This window comes from Nuphar pumila, chromosome 1 (assembly GCF_984573655.1).
Source record: "Nuphar pumila chromosome 1, dmNupPumi1.hap1.1, whole genome shotgun sequence".
In the NCBI taxonomy this organism is placed as follows: domain Eukaryota; kingdom Viridiplantae; phylum Streptophyta; class Magnoliopsida; order Nymphaeales; family Nymphaeaceae; genus Nuphar; species Nuphar pumila.
In genome coordinates, this window is record NC_143249.1 from 152900046 (window position 1) to 152923136 (window position 23091).

The 23091-nt window shown below is 38.9% G+C and overlaps 1 protein-coding gene across 1 annotated transcript in view; it reads left to right on the top strand.

Moving 5' to 3' along the window:
* Positions 1–23091, top strand: part of LOC149849227 (alanine--tRNA ligase-like) — a 150274-nt gene that overhangs the window by 35596 nt on the left and 91587 nt on the right. Inside the window, exons 10-11 of the mRNA XM_089999002.1 lie at positions 19222–19272; positions 19377–19472. Coding sequence (XP_089855128.1) covers positions 19222–19272; positions 19377–19472 — 147 coding nt within the window. The remainder of the gene's footprint in view (positions 1–19221; positions 19273–19376; positions 19473–23091) is intronic.

Genomic DNA, 23091 nt, shown 5'->3' on the forward strand with positions numbered 1-23091 from the left:
ATCTCTATATGCTTTGTTCGCTCGTGAAAGGTGTGGTTCTTGGCAATATAGATTGCACTTTTATTGTCACAAGATAGCTTTGTTGGTTCTCTGATAAGCACTCCCATATCTTCTAAAAGGCGTCGAATCCATACAATTTCCATGGTGGTAGATGCCATGATCTTATATTCGGCTTCGGTGGATGATAGTGAGACCTTCTGTTGCTTCTTACATCACCATGAGATCAAAGACTCACCTAAGAAAACACAAAAGCCAGTGGTGGAGTGACGGTTACTAGGGTCACCTCCCCAATCTGAGTCAGTATAAGCAAGCAATTTCAATTCAGAAGAAGAAGATAGAAATACTCCCTTATTCACAGTTCCCTTTAAATATCTGATGATGCGAAGCACAACACTCATATGAACGGTTGTAGGAGCGTGCTGAAACTGATTGGCGATGTGTATAGCATGTGACAAATCAGGTCCAGTAATGCTAAGGTACATTAAAGAACCTACCAACTACCTGTAGGGAGTAGGATCGGTTAGAGGAACGCCATCGTCAATCTTCATTTTTGCTCCCACAACTTCAGGAGTTTCGCATACTTTGTCATCAGAAACACAAAAGCCAGTGGTGGAGTGACGGTTACTAGGGTCACCTCCCCAATCTGAGTCAGTATAAGCAAGCAATTTCAATTCAGAAGAAGAAGATAGAAATACTCCCTTATTCACAGTTCCCTTTAAATATCTGATGATGCGGAACACAACACTCATATGAACGGTTGTAGGAGCGTGCTGAAACTGACTGGCGATGTGTATAGCATGTGACAAATCAGGTCGAGTAATGCTAAGGTACATTAAAGAACCTACCAACTGCCTGTAGGGAGTAGGATCGGTTAGAGGAACGCCGTCGTCAATCTTTATTTTTGCTCACACAACTTCAGGAGTTTCGCATACTTTGTCATCAGAAATTCCTGACCTGTCAATAATCTCGCAAGCAAGTTTAGACTGTGATAGAAAATAACCACGTTGCGAATAGACAACCTCAATTCCAAGAAAATATGTCATAAAACCCAAGTCTGACATCTCAAATTTTGAAGTCAAGACGGACTTAATACCCTTGACTCCTTGAACATCATCACCTGTAATTAACATGTCATCAACATAGAGTAATAATATCACAATCCCTGCATTAGATTTTCTGGTAAATAGAGCAGTGTCAGTATAACATGAGGAGAAACCGTTTTCCAGCATTACACTGGTAAATCTGTCATACCAGGCTTTGGGGGCCTGTTTCAAACCATAGAGAGCCTTTCGAAGACGAAGAACTTTATTTTTAGGGATCTCCATGCCGGGTGGAGCATCCATATACACTTCTTCGTTAAGATCACCATTTAAAAAAGCATTTTTCACATCCATTTGAAAAATATTCCAATTTTTAATAGATGCAATAGTAACAAGACATCTGACTGTAACCATTTGGGCTACAGGAGCAAAAGTTTCTTCATAATCAATTTCATACTCTTGCCCATACCCTTTGGAACTAAGCGAGCTTTATACCTTTCCAGGGATCCGTCGCTCTTAGTTTTAACCTTAAAAACCCATCGACAACCTATAGTTTTCTTTTCTATGGGTAGAGTTTGGAAATCCCAAGTTTCAACCCTTTTAAGAGCATTAAGTTCATTTTTCATGGCTTCTTGCCATTCTATAAATTTTTTAGCTTCTTCAAAATTCCTTGGCTCAAAGTAAAAGTGAATGGCACTAAGACAAGCCCTATACCGGGGTGAAAAGGAATCAAAAGAGACAAAACGAGTTGGAGGTCTCCTATTCCTCTCAGATCTTCGGTGATCGATATCAGGAACAAACTCACTATATTGGTCAATGGCACTTCTAAAGGTGTCTTGGTTTCTACGTGAGTAGGTTATGGGATCACTTGAAATCCGGTTTTCTTGTTCATTGAGTGAGTTATGTTCTTCAACATCACCATCATTATCCTTATCATGGTTTGATGATACACCATCATCACTAGATATATCATCATTACTAGTTAATAAGTCAAAAAGGAATGAGTAGTCAAAATTTTCTTGTTGAGAAACATTTTTTTCAAATCCACTTTCATTTTCTAAAAACGTTACATTTCTAGAAACATATAACTTATCATCTCGAAGATCATAGCAACGAAACCCTTTTTGAGTTTCGGAATACCCAAGAAAGGCGCAGGGGATAGCCTTGGGAGAGAGCTTGTCATTTTTATCCGTAAGTATAAAGCACTTACACCCAAAAACTCGTAACCTATTATAATAAGGTTTAATCTTGTATAAGATCTCAAAGGGGGATATTTTCCCTAATATCCTAGATGGTAAACGATTTATCAGATAAACAGAAGCAAGAGCTGCTTCAGCCCAAAATTTTTTAGGAATGTTTTGGGAAATAAGAAGGGTCCTAGTGGTCTCAGTGATGTGCCTGTGTTTTCTTTCGGCCAACTCATTCTGTTGGGGGTTTTTAGGACAAGACCTTTGGTGAATAATTCTGTGATCTTCAAGATATACTTTAAATTGGTTGGAGAGATATTCTTCTCTAGAATCACTTCTAAAAATCTTTATATTACTGTTGAATTGATTCTTGATCATTGAATGAAATGTTTTAAAACACGTAAAAACTTCATGTTTGAACTTAAGAAAATAGATCCATGAATATCTGGAGAAATCATCCACAAAAATGACATAATAAGAAAAGCCTCCTTTTGAAACAACAGGTGCGGGTCCCCAAACATCAGAATGAACAATTTCGAAGGTTTTAGATGAGAACATAGTTCTTTGCTCAAAAGGTAAACTTTGCATTTTTCCGAGAAGACAATCATTACAAGAAAAAGAACTTTTACATAGATCCTTCGCAAAATGTAAATAAGATAACTTGGTGACATTAGGATGACCAAGTCTCTTGTGCCACACATTTATATCTTTGTTCCGGGCAACATTACAAAAAGATTTTGGAACTTGGAGAGATTCCATATAGTATAGGTCTCCTTTTCTAAAGCCTTCCCCAATCAATTTCCCGGACCGGCGATCCTGTATTAAACATTTATCATATGAAAATTTAATATCGCAACCATGGTCCGAGAGTTGAGAAACAGAGAGAAGGTTTAAGTTTAGTTTAGGTATAAATCTAATTTTTGGAATGAAAAAATTTTGAGTTTCAAAATTACCTATTCCTTTAATTTCAAGAGAGGTTCCATCCGCAGTGGAAACAAAGGATGGAAAAACATTTTTTGAGTAATCGGAAAGTGAAAACATGTTTGGGGACATATGAAAAGATGCACCTGAGTCCAAAAGCCAAGAGACTTTACCTGGGATGGAAGAAGTAGATACGGCGGCACCGGATGTAGCTCCCTTGAGAAGAGGTTGAAGGGCTTCCAATATTTGATTTAAAGAGAGTGACCCACTTGATGATGCCTCTTCCTTTTGCGGTACACTGGTGGTAGCCATGGCGAGAAGCTTTTTCCATTTGGGACATATGAGCTTGATATGCCCTGGTTCTTTATAAAAATGACAAATAATCTTGCTATAGTCCCTCTTTCCTCTTTGTCCACCATCTCCTCCTTGATTTTGTGATTTGAAATGAGGAGGACGATAGGTCTTTACATTATTTTCGGGACTTGATACAACATTGACCTCATTGTTTTCTTCATAATTACAAGGGACCGCAAGAACATTTGGTCCTTGTTTACATAAACTCATACGAGTCTCCTCACCACTTAATTTGGTGAGATCATCTTCAAGAGAGGGAGGAGTAAAGGAGGATAGAAGTGACGACCTTATTTGCTCAAATTCCGGTCTTAACCCATTCAAAAAATTGAAGAACCGATCTTCTTCAAGTTGCTTGTGACGGAGTTCAATTGCCTCTCCACTCCATTTTGGTTCAAGCATGGAAAGCTCATCCCAAATGGAGGAAAGGTCGGCAAAATATTCCCTAATAGACATTTCACCTTGAGTAAGAGAGGACCTTTTTTGAAGGTAATACTTATGGGATAGATCTCTTGATGTATACATTTTCTCGAGATAATGCCAAGCTTCCGATGCTTTCTTGAATTTGATAATGTTGGCATTAATCTTTGTTTCGACGGATACGAAGAACCAAAAAAGAATCTTGAAGTTCTTCATTTCCCATTCGTCGTGCTTCTTGGAGTATTCTTCAAGAGCTTTGATCCTTTCCTCTCCCTCAAGAATCATGATTTCACTTCCGTCCATCACGGTTATTTTGGGTTCCGGTTCCGGAATTGTGCCTTGCAGATAACCCCATAATCCTTTACCTTTTATGTGAGCCTCCATGTTCCCGACCCAAATATGATAGTTGGACCCATTCAACTTGAAACCATGAGCGAAGTGAGACTCTTTTTCACCCATTAAGGAGTAAAGAAAAGGAGAAGAGGGCGTACCAACACAATTCTTCAACTTCTAGCTTGCACAAGATCCTTCTAAAATATTTGAGAAGCAAGATCCACCACTTCAACTTCTAAGGATCCAAAGACACGGTTTTCAAGGCACTCGAAAAAAGGAGAATCCCACGATCCTTAATCACCAACCGTGCTCTGATACCATGTGAAATTGTCTACGAAGAGACAATACGCATACAAGCATAAATACTTTAAAAAAGAAGTGCACGAAAGCACTCTCACAACACTTGAACAAAATACGCAAAAAGCGTATAAATAATAAACATGCAACAATGCATGTATTTCATAAAATGGAAGCAAATGCTTGAGACTCTCAAGCTTAGGAAATACAAAGGGGGAACACCCCTATTTATACAAGAACTAAGAGGTGCAAAAAGGGGGCTCCAAAGGAGTCGTTGGAGAGCCCCCAACGACCCTATTGGGGGACCCCCAATGCACCTTTAATAAAAAAAGAAAATTTAAAAATGAAAAAATAAAAGGAATTACAAAAGGAAAATAAAAAAGAAAAGTACAACATATTCCAAATGGAATATGCGCAAGATTACAATAATACCCTTTTTGGGTAAGAAATAAAAAAAGGTATATAAATATATATTTTTATATATATAGAGTTACATATACATATATTATATGTATATGTATCTCTAAATATATAAATATATATATTTATATTTACAACTAGTTTTTTCGGAGATACATTTTAACAGGATTCTCCAACTAGGTGTCGCACCTGCACCCACACATGATGCGGCCAGCCTGACCCTGGGTGCAGTCAACACACCCAGTACATTTTAACAGGATTCTCCAACTAGGTGCCGCACCTGCACCCACACATGATGCGGCCAACCTGACCCTAGGTGCAGTCAACACACCCAGGGTCATTTATGTCTAACTTTTGGACTATATATATATATATATATATATATTTGCCACACCCGCACCCATGTGACATAGATGAGGATGGTCAAGTCTTTTGTGTCATAGATCCAAATCCAATTTCCGAACATTATAACAAAAGACATTCTTGGGTAATTCCAAAAAATCCATATAGTAGAGTCCTCTTTTTCTATAGCCTTTCCTAATCCGCTTTCCTGCCTGACGATCCTGTACCCAGAGGCGAAGTTGGTGGGTGGGGGGGGGGCAGGAGCCCAATCTTGCCTCTCGGAACAGTGATTTTTTTTAAAAGCCCATTCCTAGCCCAGCCATGACTGCAACAAATAGTTTGATTTGTCCATATGAAATAGATTTTTTATTAATAATTGTAGCCATTTTTTATTTTATCTCAATTTTTTTTTTCCAGGGGCGGTGCCCTCGAACCCCCGACTATCACACCATTTTTTTTGCTACACCCCTTTTTGACCCCCCTTCACATGAATCCTAGGTACGCCACTGCCTGTACCCAACAACCATGAGAAGAGAAGATGTTACACCTATAATTAGATATTTGAGAAATAGGTAAAATGTTTAGATTTAATTTGAGAATATATCTAACTTTTGGAATAAAGATTTTTTTTTGAGTTTTGAAGGTTTTCAAAATTCTATTCATTTTATTTTAAGAGATGTACCATCAACTCTGAAAAGTTTTGACACACTTGAGTTATTGTTAAGACATTCAGACAAACTATTCATATTTAAGGTCATATGAAAAGAAACACTAAAGTCAAGGAGCCAAGGAAAGTTACCAGGATCGGAGAAGGATAAGACAACTGCTCTGGTTGCGGCTTCAGTTAAGGAGGGTGCTCCTTTGAGAAGAGGTTGAAAGATTTCTATTAATTGTGCCATAAATACATGTGCATCTTGATTGTTTTGATCTTTTGATTTTGAACCAACGGATGCAACTTTTCTCTTCAACTTAGGACATTGAGGCCTATGGTGCCCCGGTTCATGACAATGGTGCCAATGACTTTTCTTTTGTCATATTCATTATTTTGTCTACCAAAATGAGGCAGCCTAATTGCACATATAATTTTTCGGTCTAGATACGGTTAGAACGAAATCTTCTTCATTCTTTGGAGTATTCTTCTTTAGTCTATTTTCCCCCATAGTTAGTTCCTCAATAGTGTCAATAATAGAGGGAACTTTTCCTCTACGTAAAAGAGCCGATTTGGTTTTTTCAAATTCCTGCCTCAAAAATTGGCAAAAGTGTTCCATATCAAGTTGTTTTGGCGAAGCTCGATATGTTCAGGACAATGCCACTTTGGCTCAAGAAGAGCCCACACTTCTCAAAGTTCGGACAACTCATTAAAATATTTCTTAATACTTTTATCTTTTTAAGTCGATGACTGAACTTTGTCTTGCAAATTGCACACATGTGTAATGTCCTTAAGAGAATACATATTTCTAAGGTATTCACAAGCTTTATTGGCATGCTCGAATTTGGTTAGACTAAAACATTTCTTGATGTAACGCTATTAATTAGCCATGGCATGATTTTGGCATGCCCTATCCTCTATTCTTTTTACTTTTTTTGCATATGTACCCAATGCCTTATTTTTTCTCATTCCGTGAGAGGCGCCTCTTTCTTATTTTCAATTTTTGTGAGAATTAGTTTTGCTTCCGAATCGAAACCATCTACTATTCCTCACAACCCTTTTCCCCATATGTAATGCTTCATGAAACTCGCATCAAATAATTGGTATCATTTAGTTTCATGGGCATGATAGTGACTTTATCGTTGTCTTCCATTTTTACAAGGGTGAAGAAAGAGAGATGTGAAGTGAGAAAAGAGAAAAAAAAAGAAAAAGATAAAAGAAGAAAGGACAAGAGCACAATCACGATCTTTGTGTAGCCAATGATCTTCCAAACGTCTTCTTTCTTCAACTTTGTTGGCCCAAAAGACACTTGAATTGTGAACAAGAAGATGAATCAACTTTTTATAAGGAGGCATGGAAAACGAGGTGAAAACTCTCCAAGATCTAGAAGCTTTCAAGCTTGGACACAATTTAAGGAAATGAGTATCTTCCACGAAAGCACAAATGCTTGTAATAGGTGTCTATTGAAGACACTACACTCATAACCCACAAAAGGGCATAAATGGAAGATCACAAAAGATAAAATAATAAACTTTATTTCTTTCGTATGAAATGCATAAAAGCATTGTTACAATGGAGAGGGGGATCACCCCTTATTTATACATAAAGTGAGGGAGAGAGAGAAGCGTTCCATAGAGATGTTGGTGCTAGTCCAACGACTCTAATTGTAGCCGTTGGAGTCTAACAACTACCTTGACTAGTCAAGATCTAGTTGGATCTTGAATAGTTTAAGGTCTAGTTCAATTTGAACTAGACAAAAATAAAAATACAAAAAAAGAAAGAAAAGAATAGAAAAGAAATAAAAATATAATAAATAAATATAGAATATTATATATTACATTATATATAGTTACATGGATGAGTACACTTTTTAACACATAAGTATATATATTTAACTATATATACTTATATATATGTGTGTATATGCATATATATACATATAAATATGTATATATATTTTCTCGTTAGGGGGCACATTAGTCATTTCTATTTATTTTTTACTTTTGTCTTTTTTGAATCGATCAAGGGCTACTTGGTTTTTGACCAAATAAATCTGTTGGGAGCTCTTAATGACTCTATTTCTAGCTTTTGGGATGCTCCTAAGAGCTCTATAGAACCCCTCTTACCTGTACAAAGGAGATCTCCCCCTTCTCTTGTATTATGCTTCTCTCTAGCATTTGATCCTCAATAAATTCTATATTTTTTTATGGTGTTCTTGCCCTTAAGTGGCTATTATGCTTGTGTTTTTGTATTTACCTATAAGTGGCCTTTTATCACGGGCCTATTTCCTTCAATAGGCCAGTGTGGCACGACAGTCCTTACCGCCGCAAGCCTACTTGTCAACTCGCTTGCCAATCGCGAAAGCTTATAATCAGAGTGCAAGAGAGCAAGAGAGAATAGAGGGAGAAAAATTGCAATCACAAGAAGCAATCACAACGAGGGTGAACAAAAGAAATCTCAACGCATTTGATTCATTCACAATTTTGCCCACAGGCTATTACAATTTAAGTATACGGGCTGCCCCTTCGGGGTATTGATTCACCGGAACCGGGTAGCTTACATCAGACTCAACAAAAGCAAAACAGACTCTAAACACAACTTTGCAATGTAAGTCACAAGGGAACACACTCCTCTTTCAAATCATGCGCTGTCCTCGGTACCATCTGTTTTATGGTAAGCCCTGACTTCAGCCGGGTAGCGACTGTTCATCCGAAAGCTGGCTCCCACGTATGTTTCACTGTTTCCTCTCACTGCACTAAGTATTTCTTCGCTTCGCCCAAGTAGTTGACCTTGTGGCGAAGGATCTGATTGAGGTGCTTCTCGGCTCGTTGTGTTGTCGGGGCCCTCTGCATGATGGGAGAGCATTATGACACGTTGCGTTCTGGATCTTCATTGTCTGGATGAAATTGCTTGAGGTTGCACACGTGGAATACCGGGTGCACCTTGAAGTTTGGGGGCAACTCCAGCTTGCCCACCTTCTTTGTGATGGTGAAGGGTCCTTCATACTTTCTGAGCAGTCTGCGGTGCCGCCCGCGAAAGATGCCTGTGCGACTAGGATATAACTTCACCAACACTTGGACCCCAACTTGGAACCCAGCATGCCGACGATGTTTGTCCGCCCACTTCTTCATTCTCTTTGCCGCCTTGTGTAAGATTGCCTTCACCAACTCATTCTACTTGTGTCAGTCACGAACAAACTGATAGGCAAATGATGGTCTTCCCTTTTCTTGTGCGGCAAGAGTGCGCGGGGTCAGTGGGTGCTGCCCCATGGCTATCTCAAATGGGCTGTGGCCTGAAGGCTCGCTTTTTTGCAGATTGTAACAAAACTGTGCCACGTCAAGGAGTTTCACACATTTTTTCTGATTGGCACTAACAAAGTGCCTAAAGTACTGCTCAAGTATCCCGTTGATGCGCTCTATTTGCCCATCTGTCTGCTTATCAAAGCTTGTTAAAAATAGCAAATCAGAGCCAAGTAGCCGAAATCCTTCACGTCAGAATTTGCCTATGAAGCGAGCATCACAATCACTCACAATGCTCTTTGGTATGCCCCAATGCTTCACCACATGCTTTACAAACAACTCTGCAGTCTTCTCTGCGGGGCACTCATTCAAAGCTGGGATGAAGGTGGAATACTTTGAGAAATGATCCACCACAACCAGGATGGAACTGAGGCCCTCTACCTTTGGCAGACTAACAATGAAGTCCATGAAGATGCCATCCCAATGATGTTCTGGAATTGGTAGAGGCTCAATGAAACCGACAGTCTTTTGGTTTGTCCCCTTATCTTGCTGGAAGATGAGGCATGTTCGCACGTATCCCTCCACGTCGTTCCTCATCTGTGACCAATAGTAACTGCGCTCAAGGAGTATTAAGGTCCGCTCCTAACCAAGATGACCGACCCATATTGTATCATGGCATTTTTTAAGCAATTCTCGGCGGAGGCTTCCCCGTCGCGGCACGAAGGCACGACCTCTTTTCGTTACGAGGAGGCCATCCTGTAGCCAAAATCACCGAGTCTTCCCTGCCTGCGCCAGAGAAACAAGGTGTTGCGCTGTTGGATCCTGCTGCGTACCTTCGCAGATGCGGCTCAGCAATACGTCCTCCAAATGCACTTCTTAAGGCTCCGTACGCGCAGCTGCCAGTTCAGCCCTACGACTCAGGTCATCTGCCATAACATTTGTCTTTCCAACCTTGTACTTCAAGGCAAAGTTGAACTCAGCAAAAAACATCTACCACCGAGCTTGCTCGGGCGTCAGTTTCTTCTGTGTCTGAAAAATGCTCGTGGCAACATTTTTCGTCTTGACGACGAACTGGGCACCCAAGAGGTAGTGCCGTCAGGTCCTGAGGCAATACACTATGACAGTCATCTCACGTTCATGCACTGTGTAACGCCTCTCTGCATCCTTCAGCTTACGACTCTCATATGCAATCAGATGACCTTCCTGCATAATAACTCTGCCGATGGCAAAGTCTGATGCGTTTGTGTGGACCTCAAAGGGTTTTGAGTGATCAATTACCTTTAGCATTGGCTCCTCCACTAAGGCTTTCTTCAAGCCATCGAAGGCATCTTGGCACGCTCCTGTCCAGAGCCATACTCGATTCTTCTTTAACAGGTCAGTGAGGGGCGCAACAATGAGGGAATAGCCTTCGATGAAACACCGATAGTAGTTTGCCAAACCAAGGAATGACCGCAACTCTGGCACTCTGTTTGGCGGAACCCATTCCTGGATGACTCTTATCTTTTGCCCATCCATGCGCATCACACCACGCCCCACAATGTGGCCAAGGAAGCTGATTTTCTCGTGCTCGAAGAGACACTTCTCTCGTTTGACACATAGGTCATTCTCCTTCAGCACCTGAAACACTGTTCACAAGTGCCCGACATGTTCCTTCATGTTATTGTAGATCACAATGTCATCCAAGTAGACTACCACAAACTTGTCTAAGTACGGGTAGAAAATCTGATTCATTAGGGTCGTGAACGTGGTTAGAGTATTCGTTAACCCGAATGGCATTACTAAGAATTCGTAAGCACCATAGCGGGTGACATAAGTTGTTTTCGGCTTATCGCCATCTGCAATCCTCACCTACCAGTAACCCGATCTCAAGTCTAGCTTTGAAAAGACTCGAGCACTGCCCAACCATTCGAACAAGTCTGCTATTAGTGACAATGAGTACTTGTTCTTTACCGTGACCTTGTTTAGCGCACGGTAATCCACATACAATCGCTTTGAGCCGTCATGCTTCATCTGAAATAAGACTGGGGCGCCAAATGGGGCTTTCGATGGACGAATGATGCATGCATCCAACATCTTGTCTAACTGCCTGCGCAGCTTCTTCAACTCCGTTGGCCCCATGCGGTATGAAACCATTGCGGGAGACTTCGCTCTCGGGGTCGGCTCAATCTTATGGTCGACGTCGCGTCTTGGTGGAAGACGCTTTGAAAATTCTGGAGGCATCACCTCACAAAACTCTTCCAATAGTGAGGCTAGGGTCGGCGACATTGCTGCCTCTACCTTTCCTTCTTCTGCGTGCACAACAACTAAGAATGTTTGCTCCCCATGCTTGACACCCTTCTTCAGCTGCATCACCGATAACACTGCAGAGTTGCCTTTCTGCGTAAGGCGCTGCACTGTGTGGGACAGATTTGGCCCCATGATCGTCAACGTGTTAAACTTTGGCAGCATCATAACATTCTGGCTCCACAGAAACTCCATACCCAAAATCATCTTGAAATCGTCCAAGGGCACCACAGAGAAGTTGGCTTTGCCGGCCCAACTCCCCACCTGGATAGCCACATCTCTTGCTTCACCAAGGATGAGCTTGGCCTCAGAGTTCACCGTTTTGATGGTCCTTTGCTTTGGCCCGAGCTTCAAGCCCAACCACTCTGCCTCTTCCCGCAAGGCAATGTTGTGTGTGTTCCCGGAGTCTACCATTGCTGAAGTAGACTTTTCATTCGTAATGACTTTGAGATAAATCACTTCTTTGCTAACCTGCATGTTCTTAACTGCACAACTTCTAGCTGCGTTGATCGACCGCATGACTCCCATCCGCGATTGCATGGTCTCAGTATCACTGCATTCTTCCTGTGCAGTATTGGCATACCCATCGTCCTTCACGAGGCGCTTTGGACACTGCCTGACAATATGCCTATCTCCACAGAACCAACATGTTAAAACCGTACCCTTGTTGCTGTTGTTATACTTTGTGTAGTTCTGTTTTTTGTCGGATTGATGTCGTGTCGCCGCCTCACCCTTGTTGTCGCATTGTTCATCCTTCTTGCCTTCATGGTTAGGCTTCTTACAGACTTTGGTTGCTGGGATGAAGGGCTTGCGCTGAGTGTCAACTAAGCGCTCGACCGCCACATACACATCTTCCAAAATACGGGGATTGCTCCTTTCCACTTCACACTGTACCCTTGGCTGAAGTCTCACAATTAACCAGTTGAGCTTGTCATCTTCTGGTATGTTAGGCACTTTCAACATAAGCTTCTGGAACATTCTGACATAGTCTTGCAACGAACGAGTATGTTTAAGCTCGCCAACCATCCGGTACGCCTGCTTCTGCGCATTCCTTGACATGAAGAAGTTGCATAACTCCATTTTGAAGTCGTCAAAGGTGTCTATCACACATTGACCCCTCTCCATGCCACTGCGCTTCCGCCTCCACCAAGCGATAGCATCTCTATCGAGTAGAGCTGTTGCAGCCTTGATCCTAAGATCTTCAACGATCACATTCTGAATATCCAAGTAGTCTTCTACTTGGAACAAAAAATTCTCAATGGCTTGCTGTCACGAGAACCGTTGAATTTTGCAGGTCTTAGCACATCAATCCTTGATGGCCTCTCACCATTTCCGCCATTCAGGGTCACTGTCCGCTGCAATGTTCGGTTCTTCAACTGAAGCTCCTTTACTTCAGTCTGCAAGTCGATCATTGTTGTCGTCAACGAAGTGACCTGTTCAACCAACAAGATATCTGCTCTTGCAGGCTCACCACCACATCATTCAGTCCATCGAATGATTCAACTGCACGTGAAATTACTTTTTCGTGCGGAGTCACATCTTCCACCAGTCTGTTGACAGTTGCGGCTATCTCCTCTTGGCCTCGAGGTGAACCCATCTCCTCAGCTTCGGCAATTGCCATGCTTTTGGTGTTGCGCAAGTTTTGATAAGGCGCCACGATGTCTTGCTCACAAATCGCAGCCTGTCGGCGTGTCTGTCGACATTGACTCCGGAATCCCTTCCCCAGCACGAGAACGAGCTTTGTTTCTACTTGTCATGAGCCTATTTCTTTCAATAGGCAAGCGCGGCGCGACGGTCCTTCCTTATCGCCGCAAGTCTACTTGTCAGCTCACTTTCCAGTCGCGGAAGCTTGTAATTAGAGTGCAAGAGAGCAAGAGAGAATAGAGGGAGAATAATTGCAATCAAAAGAAATAATCACAATGAGGGTGAATAAAAGAAAGCTCAACACATTTGATTCATTCACAATTTTGCCCGCAGGCTATTGCAGTTCAAGTATACGGGCTACCCCTTCGGGGTATTGATTCACCTGAACCGGGCAACTTACATCAGACTTAACAAAAGCAAAACAAATTCTAAACGCAACTTTACAGTGTAAGTCACAAGGGAACATCTTTAGTTGTGCACATTTTTCTGTGTATTGTAAGCCCATAAGTGACATCTTTTTGCTTTCTTTTCTACTTCATTACATGGTATCTAAGCTGTGATTTTGAAGTGGAGCGTGGTGTGCAAGATAGCGTGGAGAAGAATTGAATGATCCCCAAAGTCTTTTATCTTTGAGGTTGTTTTTCATAGCGGCTGCCCACATTCTATAGTTGGGTTCATTCAATTTGAATGAAAGATTGATCTTTGTATCTTTGTCGGCCATCATGGAGGGAGTTAAAGAAGAATAAGTGAACGATATTTAAAACTTCTCAAATGTAAGTGAGAGTACCTCAATAATGCTTTCTCAAACAAAGCTTTGATACCATGTAATGAAACACTAATGAAAAAGATAATGTCACTAAGTGACTAAGAGATGCACAAGCATACAAGCAATAGACTACTAATGGGCAAAAATACAATAAGCCACAAAGTGACAATTGATTAACACACACAATATGAGAGAGAGCTAAAAAATATGTAAACTCTTAGTCATAAAAGCTTAAACATGCTTACAAAGTAGTGGGGCAAAGCCCTTTATTTATACACAAAAAGAACCAAATAGGGGCTCCACATAGTGTCGTTGGAGCCCCTCCAATGGTCATATTTATGACCGTTGGAGGGGTCCAACGACTCTATGGTGGACCCCTCTTTCAATATAAAAGAGAAAAAAGAAAAATAAGGAAATAGATAATAAAGAAAGTGGAAAAAGCATCTCTATTGGATATGCGTTTATACATGTGAAAAGACTATTTTACCCCTAGTGGGTATTACAAAAAAATATATGTATATATATACACATATACATATACATATATAAAATATATATGTATCTCTCTCTCTCTCTATATATATATATAATGACAATATATGTTAACAAATGGGGCATCTTCATCTTCTAAATCAAGGATCACCTCTGTCTATTTCTTTTCCACAAATGTTGTAAGTACTCGTCTTTCTTTTATCATCTTCTATAAGAGTAGTAAGAAGCTCAACATGGATATCAGTAGGCATGCGATGTGTACATAATTTCACGGTGTAGTTTCTATGCCCCGCAACATGACATTTAAATCTATACAATCCTCCATACATTACAAAACCACAAAGTTATACTTCACTTTTTCTTTTAAACACAACTCCAAGTCAACTGATGTACATATTTCAATGCAGGATCCATTGATAGGCATCTTCCAAGATCTCCACCCTCCATCGACCTCTTAGAACACAAATTACTAATTCTAATCACTACAAATATGTAACACAATGCTCAATAACACACTTATGGACAAATTTTGAGTTTTAAGGACACAAATTTGGGATTAACGGTAAAAAAACTAAAATAAAGTAATATATTCTAAAAGCATAAGAAAAAAAAGGAGCTTACCCTCTTTACTTCAATCATACATAAATGAAGCAAAGAATGAGGATTTTTTTACCTTATCTCACTCCCTTGTGTAAAAATTGGGTGAAAATGTACTCTTAAGAAAACTACAAAGGCCTTTTCATTGTGCAAGAATCAAACCTTAAAACGCTCTCAAGCCTCCTATGGGTGCGTGGGTTTCCCTCTAATGCCCTCCACAAATGGAGAAATCAGCCATAGGAAGGTCTTTAAAACCCAAAGTAAAAAAAAGTTTTGAGTCTCTTCACCCTTTTAAAGTGCGTCTGAAGTAGAGTTACTAGAAGCTTCTTAGATAGGTGGGAAGCTTGCTTTGGAAGTGCGATACTTTCTTTCGAAACTTGATGAGAACTTCGATTCTCCCATACTTCTCATATGCTTTCCACACGTTTCATCTATTCTTCTTATACGTTCTCTTACTCAAATTTTCCTGTTTTTTATGTGTTTTTTCTTACTCTTCTCACTCACTTCCATGTGCTTTCTCTAAATTTGTAGTCATCATTTTTATATTTTGTTAAAAATTTAATTTTTACACTAAAAAAATATGAAATTTAATATTTCACTTTTATTTTAGTTTTTATTTGTGTTTCATTTTGATTCCCATTCAATTCTTATATTTCTTTTTTTATTCCTTGCTTCCTATACATTTTAAAATGCATCACTTTGCTTTTCGTATCGTTTCCCGCTTCCGCTTCCTAGTCTTACAAATGTGTATCGTACAATACATATTGTATTGTATGATGCAGGGGGTGTATCGTAGCATTAGAATACATAGTAACTATATTTTTTGTACAATATACTACAATACTTACAACATTGTTAATGACACTGCCTTGTTTGTTAAGAAGTTTGATGCAAGCATTGTTATTTTACTTCTTTATGTCTATGATATGATCATTACTGGAGGAGACAAAATACAGAGTAATTTATATTAAAAATGTTCTTAAACAAAATTTTAAAATGATTGATTTAGGCTTTTTTAGATTCGTTTTGGGGATAGAGGTAGCCTACTCCCCTCGTGGTTATTTACTAACTCAGTCCAAGTTTGCTATAAAGATCATTGAGAGGTTTGAAATCACTGATGATAAGAGGGTGAACACACCTGAAGTAATAAATGCGAAGATGAAATTTGATGATGGAACACCCTTATATGACCTCACTCCTTATCGATAGATGATTGAGGTCTTGACTTACTTAACTATCACCAAACTTGACATCTCTCACTCTGTACATACTACATACAACCAGCCAATTTCAGCATTCTCCTACTATCGTGCACATGAGTGCTGTCATGAGGATTATTCGATATTTGTAAACATTTGTCTCTAAAGGACTTTTCTTTTCTTCAGGGTTGGCTGACCTCATTGATATTTAAGGCCACCGCCAAGGGCCTCCTATTTTGGAGGGGCCTCCCTTTTCCTCTCAAAATTTCTTAGCGAGTCAGTACGTGCCATAAAATAATAAAAAAATGAGAGAAAAAAAAGATTGAGTGTTTTATATTTTGTAATGTTTTAATATTTAAAGAGAAAAAGATAAAATACACGGCTGTGGAAGGATCCCCCACGACCAACCGAAAGTCCAAGTTGGACAACACTACTTTTTTCTATTTTTTGTTTTTATAAAAAGATTGCACGGTCTTAAAGTTCATTGCCTCAAATTATTTAATGAAACAATATTTGTTTAGGCATTAGCGTGCCGGTTTGTAGTCCTATGTTGCGAACCAGAGCAGATTTGACATCTTCACTGTCCATTGCATCATCCCACGACTTTATGCAATTTGTATACGGTGAGGATGCCAAATCACTTTCCTTAAAGTGATTTGGTGGATCACTGATCTGCTCTCGTTGCCCAAGGTTTGGATTGAATCTCAAACTGACTTGAAGTCTGTTTAGCATTTACCCAGTAAAGAAATCCATATCTTAATATGACTACCAATAGGATGAATTAATTCCATTTCAATATTCTTGCATTCGAAAATGCAGTCCGGTTCTAGTTTAACTCAAACTTCGACAAGAGCTAAATTCTTTCCTTGTAATTGTGTATCCAAGTAGGGTATATACTTTAGTAGGATCCAGATCAGGATGCAAATGGTTTGGATCCTATTTTGGAGGGGCCTCCTATATATGAACCCAATTAGTAAATATGGAGGATATTAAGAATTAAAAAAAGGTGCAACCTTTTAATAAATAATAGAATTTTTATCTACAATGAAAAAAAATTTAGGGCCTTATTTGGAGGCTTCTTCTAGAGCCTCAACTTCTCTTGAGTCGTCCCTCCTTATCTTCTTCATCTCCACTTGAGTTAATTGCATATTCTTATTCTGACTAGGGAGGAGATCCCAAAGATAGACACTCAACTACTTGTTTTTGTATTTTTTAAGTGATTCGTTGGTATCCCTGGAAGTGTAAGAAACAATAGAAAGTGTCATTATTCACCTTCCAAGTTGTGCTGTGATAACAAAAGCGCCATCTACATAGCTGGCAATCACACGTTTCATGAACACACCAAACATACCAGTGTGGAAGAATATCTTAAGAAGACTATCATCCTTTCTTATGTAGCATTGAAATTTCAGCTGATCGATTTCTTTATAAAAGCGCTTCATTTTCCCCAGTTTTATTCATTTTCCCCGGTTTTATTACTTCACATACTTTCACTGGTCACATCGTAAGTTTGAGGGGGAGTATTAATATGTACAACTGGCACCGATATTGCCGATATTTTGAAAATATTGCCAAAAAAATATTGGAATAATATCGTGATATTTTTTGAGAAAAAATATTTATTTATTTATTTTAAATTTGCATTTTCTATTTTTTGTGTTTCTTTTATATTTTAAAACCGTTAAGACATGTTTCTTTATATTTTTGAAAGAAAAATAATGCAAAACCTATTATTTTCTTAGTTGTTTTGTTGTTATTTATATATTTTTTTTCAAATATTTAAACTTCTGAGATATTCCCAAGATTTATCAACTTTTGAAAATCTCTTTGAGAAATACCCTCATCAAAAAATTACCTTTAATGATCCAGGTGACTATGATATGTACATACAAGTATATATATTTAATTATATATACTTATATATATGTGTATATACATATATACATATAAATATGTATGTATATTATATTGTTTATATATTGTTGTAACATGTTATACCCATTAGCGGTATTTTGGTCATTTCAGTCCTTGTAATAGCCTGTGCCCATTAGAGGCACATTAGTCTTTTATAATTTTCTTATATTTTTTGTCTTTTTGTATTGACTAAGGGCTATTTGGTCTTTGACCAAATAGAGCTGTTGGGAGCTCCTAATGGCTATTTCTAGCTCATCTCAAGGGCTCTATAGAGCCCCTCTTACCTATATAAAGGGGATCTCCCCCTTCTCTTGCATTATGCTTCTCTCTAGCATTTGATCCTCAATAAATTCTATATTTTTTATGGTGTTCTTGCCCCCTAAGGGGCTATTGTGCTTGTATTGACTCATAAGTGGTCTTTAGTTATGCACATTATTGTGTGTATTGTAAGGCCATGAGTGGCATATTCTTGCTTTCCTTTCTACTTCATTGCAGACATTACACTACATAGGCAGTCACAGGATATGCAATATTTCATGGACATAGTCAAACCTGTATGAGATCTGGTTGACACTGTGTCCCTATCTTTTGTGTTTAGTTTTCAGTTTTGATCCTTTATTTTGTATTACTTTCTTTAAATTGTCATTGGTTATTGTTATTTTAAATATCAACATGGATTTATTGTCAAACATTTGCATCATTTGTGCTTTTCTGCTTTATGTAGTCAAATTTCAATATACAAGCACAATAATATACATGCATAATTATGTACCACGTGCACCCTATGTCCTAGTTATACTCAACTCCCATTCATTCTATCTATGTTTTGTCTCATGTTTGTCTCTGAGACAGACCTTGAATGTTGCTTGAGCTTGTTTCTGCTTCTTTGTCATACTTTTGAGCAGATATTCTGGAAAATGGTGTAATATTTTCAACTAATTCCTTTCAGGTTACAGTTTATAGATTTTTTTTTTGTTTCTATTGTCTTTGTTGTTAGTGGAATCATTATGTTAGGGAGACATCCTTGTCTTCAAGACATGCCTGTTAAAATATGAAATGGAATGTTTGGATCCTTGTTGACATTCCCATTACATTTTGCTAATTTTCTGAACCCCTTTCAACTACAGGATGTTTTTGTGTTGTGGTCCACATATGGATTTCCCATGGATCTGACTCAGGTTTGACCTATTTTTTCATTTTTTGGGCTTTAAATTACATAGAAATTTGGTATTGAATATAATGGTCAGCTATTTTCTTGTTTTCTTGGATTCCAAATTATCAGTTGATGGCAGAAGAAAGAGGACTAACTGTTGATGTTGATGGCTTTCATGTTGCCATGGAGGAGGACAGGAAAAAGGCCCGAGATGCACGTAACAAGGTACAATTTTGTCCACCTTTGTTTCTTGTTGCTGACTAGGTAACAACTTTAATATTCAATTATAAGAGCATGATGACCCAGTTGCTTCATTAAATTGTGAAATGATCGGTTGGTTGTGTCCAGGGACATCGTATTTTTCTATTTGTTATGTATAATGCTGGAATATATGTATGGTTAGTCTCTTAAGTTTTTCGTTGTATACTTCAGGATTATTTTGGGCCTTTTTTATTTCTCTTCTTTATCGCCTTTGTGGCCACAATAAAAGGGCAAACTCTTGTAAGTTCATTATTCATGCAGTAAAAGAAATTTTGGCCCTTCAATTTTGTGCATTGTGTCGAAGCCTCTAACCTAGCAATCCTGTGTATCGTATCAGAGCCAGATTGAGTGGCTTTTGAAGACTAAAGGGCAGCAAATCCCGGCTAGAGGTGGACTCGATGGATAGTAGCTGATGTCAGCTCTAGATCCAATGATTGGTGTGCTAGTGTTTGGGTTTGAAGCTCTTTTGGTTGCAGTTGATAGAAAGTTAGAAATGAAGAATATTGATGCAAATTTTGTTTGATGTCTCCTCCTACTGAGGAGATATAAATTTTCTTTATTTTCTGGAAAACAAGAGCAGATTTGAACATTTTTGTGTCTTTTGGCCTATTTTTCCACATCAGGATTCATTGTGAAATGCGTTACTTTGTAAAACACGTTTTGTGTGTTTTTAATTCTACCTGCCTATTTTACCCCTTATCTCTTATTTGCTGTGTATTATACTCTGGGGGTAATATATAACTTCTTTTGTAACAGTTATAGAAAGATAACAATATAATGATGAAACCCCACATGTCTAGAGGATTGACATTTTTCTGGGGTATTCAAAGCAGCCTCCTTCTCTCCATTTCTTCTTGCTCACGGTTTTGGTGGATGATCCCTGACTTTGAAGCCTCTAACCTAGTAGTGTTGCAGAACAACTTATGAGATGTTTGAAAAGAAGAAGTGTTTTCCCTTGTTACGGGTCATGGATCTGGAGATCCAGACCCGTGACATTAACTTCTCATTAATGGCATTGTGTAATATAATTTATTGTAATGAGGGTACTTTAGTACCCTAATTTTTGTAACAGCATGTTAATATAAGGGAGTTTACACAGCAGCCGACCCTTAGATAATAGGGTATCGGTTTTTTCCCCAGCTTCTCTCTCCCTTTCTCTATCTCTCTCTGTTTCTCAGCTCTCACGCGTGGAACGACCTGGAGATTGAAAATCGAACATGGTGTCAGAGCTACGCTTCAGCTGAAACTGGAATCGATCTCAAAGGTACGTCTGAAAGATCTATCTCTTCTCGATTTTCTCTTCTAAGTCAAGAAAAATTCTTTTTTTTTCCCCAATCTTGTCTGAATTTTTTTTTCAATCTCGTCTGAAATTTTTCTTTTCCCCAATCCTTCTTTTCCCCAATCAGATCTGACGATAATCAGATCTGCCTTCTTTTTTTTCTGTCTCTTGAACTCGATCAGATCTGACGCTAATCAGATCTGATCGAAATATCTTCCCTACCTAATCTGAGTCAACTCAGAGATGACTGAGTGACTCAGCCCAGATTTTCGACCCCAAAGCCTTTCTTTCATTCTATATTCTGTCATCAATATACCCTGTTTTTCGTTTCTGATCACAGCGTGATCTAATCAAGCATTTGGGGCCCTATTTTGATCCAGCTGCACCCTTGATCAGATCTGATCAAGCCGATACACCCTCATTTCTACCATTTTATCTCCTTTAGCTTGAAAGCATTGAGTCAATGCCGAGTGGGAATTCATATTCACAATTTTTTTTGTGATTTTCATATCCAATATTCAATTTCCTATACAAATCAGAAAACTGATAGATATTTAATTTCTGTTTCAAATCAACAATCTGATAGCCATCGACTTGAATTAGTTTCTGCAAAAAAAAAAAGGCTATAGAAACTGTAGGCAGATTGTGCTGAACACACTCTTAATACTGTGAAACATGGATTCACTTCCTAACCAATCGGTTCTTTCTTCCAGTTTCCTCAGTCAACTCGAGTCTGAAAAGTTAAATAATGGTAACTTCTTGACTTGGAAGAGGCAAATCATACCTTTCATTAGGAGTCAGGATCTTTCTGGACATCTGGATGAATCTATTCCAGTTCCTCCTGAGTTCATATCACGAGAAAAAAGGGACATCAAAGGAGAATCTACTACAGTATATGTTAGAAATCCTGAATTTGTGACTTGGATGAAAAGAGACCAAGCACTAGTTGCTTATATTACATCTACAATGTCATAAGAGGTACTTGTAGCCATTCCAGATAATTGCACTGCCATGCAACTTTGGAACAGACTTGTTCAGACATACTCATAGGTTTCTCAGGCCAGGATTATGTTTCTTAAAAGAGAATTTCAAATGTTAAGAAAGGATTCCATGACCATCATTGAATACTTGAACAAAATGAAGGTTATCACAGATCAGTTAGCAGTTGTTGGAAGCACAGTAACTGATAAAGATTTGGTACAACAAACCCTCAGTGGATTGGGACACGACTATCATATGATTGTCACTTCCCTGTTATGTTTACCTGAGCTGCCCAACTTTGAAGATCTGCGTGCAAAATTGTTACAATATGAGATGAACCTAAAGGGATTTTTTGAAGAATCATCTATGTATACTGGGGCACAAGAAGTTCTTGCTACAGGGGTTACTTATGCACGAGGACGAGGAAGCTATGATATCAAGGGAAAGGGAGCACAAGGGAGAAGTGGTCAAGGAGGCGTGGATTATTGCCTACACCCAACACATACCAATTCACAAAGACAGAGGCCAATTCTTACCTGCTTTTTGTGTAATAAAAAGGGGCATATCAAAGCTAACTGCTGGTTCAATCCCCTAAATAAAGGAAAATCAACACAAACTGAAGCAAAAAGAGGCACAGACAGTACAAGGACCAACGAAGAAGTAAAGGAGTTATTGCTGTCAGCTTTAGCAGAATTGAATCTGAAACAAAACGAGCAAGGTACTTGGTATGTGGACTCTGGCGCAGCGACTCACATTACTGGTGATGCAGGTAAGCTCCTAAAACTTGTTCCTTACATTGGTAGAAGTAGTATAGTTACTGGAGATGGATCACACCACTTTGTCTCTCATATTGGAAACTCCATTATACCCTTGCCCGAATCTTCCATCAACCTTTCAAAAGTTCTTTATGCTCCTAATATCAAGAAAAACATCGTTTCAGTCTCTAAACTTGTTGATGATATCAAAGCCTCAGTTGAATTTACTCCCTCTTCTGTTCTTGTCAAGGATCTCTGCACGAAGGAGACGTTCGCTAGAGGAAAACGACAAGGCAATATGTATGTCTTTCAAGAAGATCCTTCAACACATATTCGCTCTGCAGACCCAAACTTGAAGCTCCAATCATCTTTGCCTTCTGAAAATCCTACCTGTGTTTTTAGTGTCTCTGAAGTCAATAAGCCAAACCTTTGGCATGGTCGTCTAGGTCACTGCAGTAGTAGTTTCATTGAAAAGCTTGATTCAAATAACCTCATTTCCAAGTCAAGTTTAGGAATAAATGTCAATGACAACAAATGTTCTAGTTGTCTCTTATGTAAGAGTCATGTT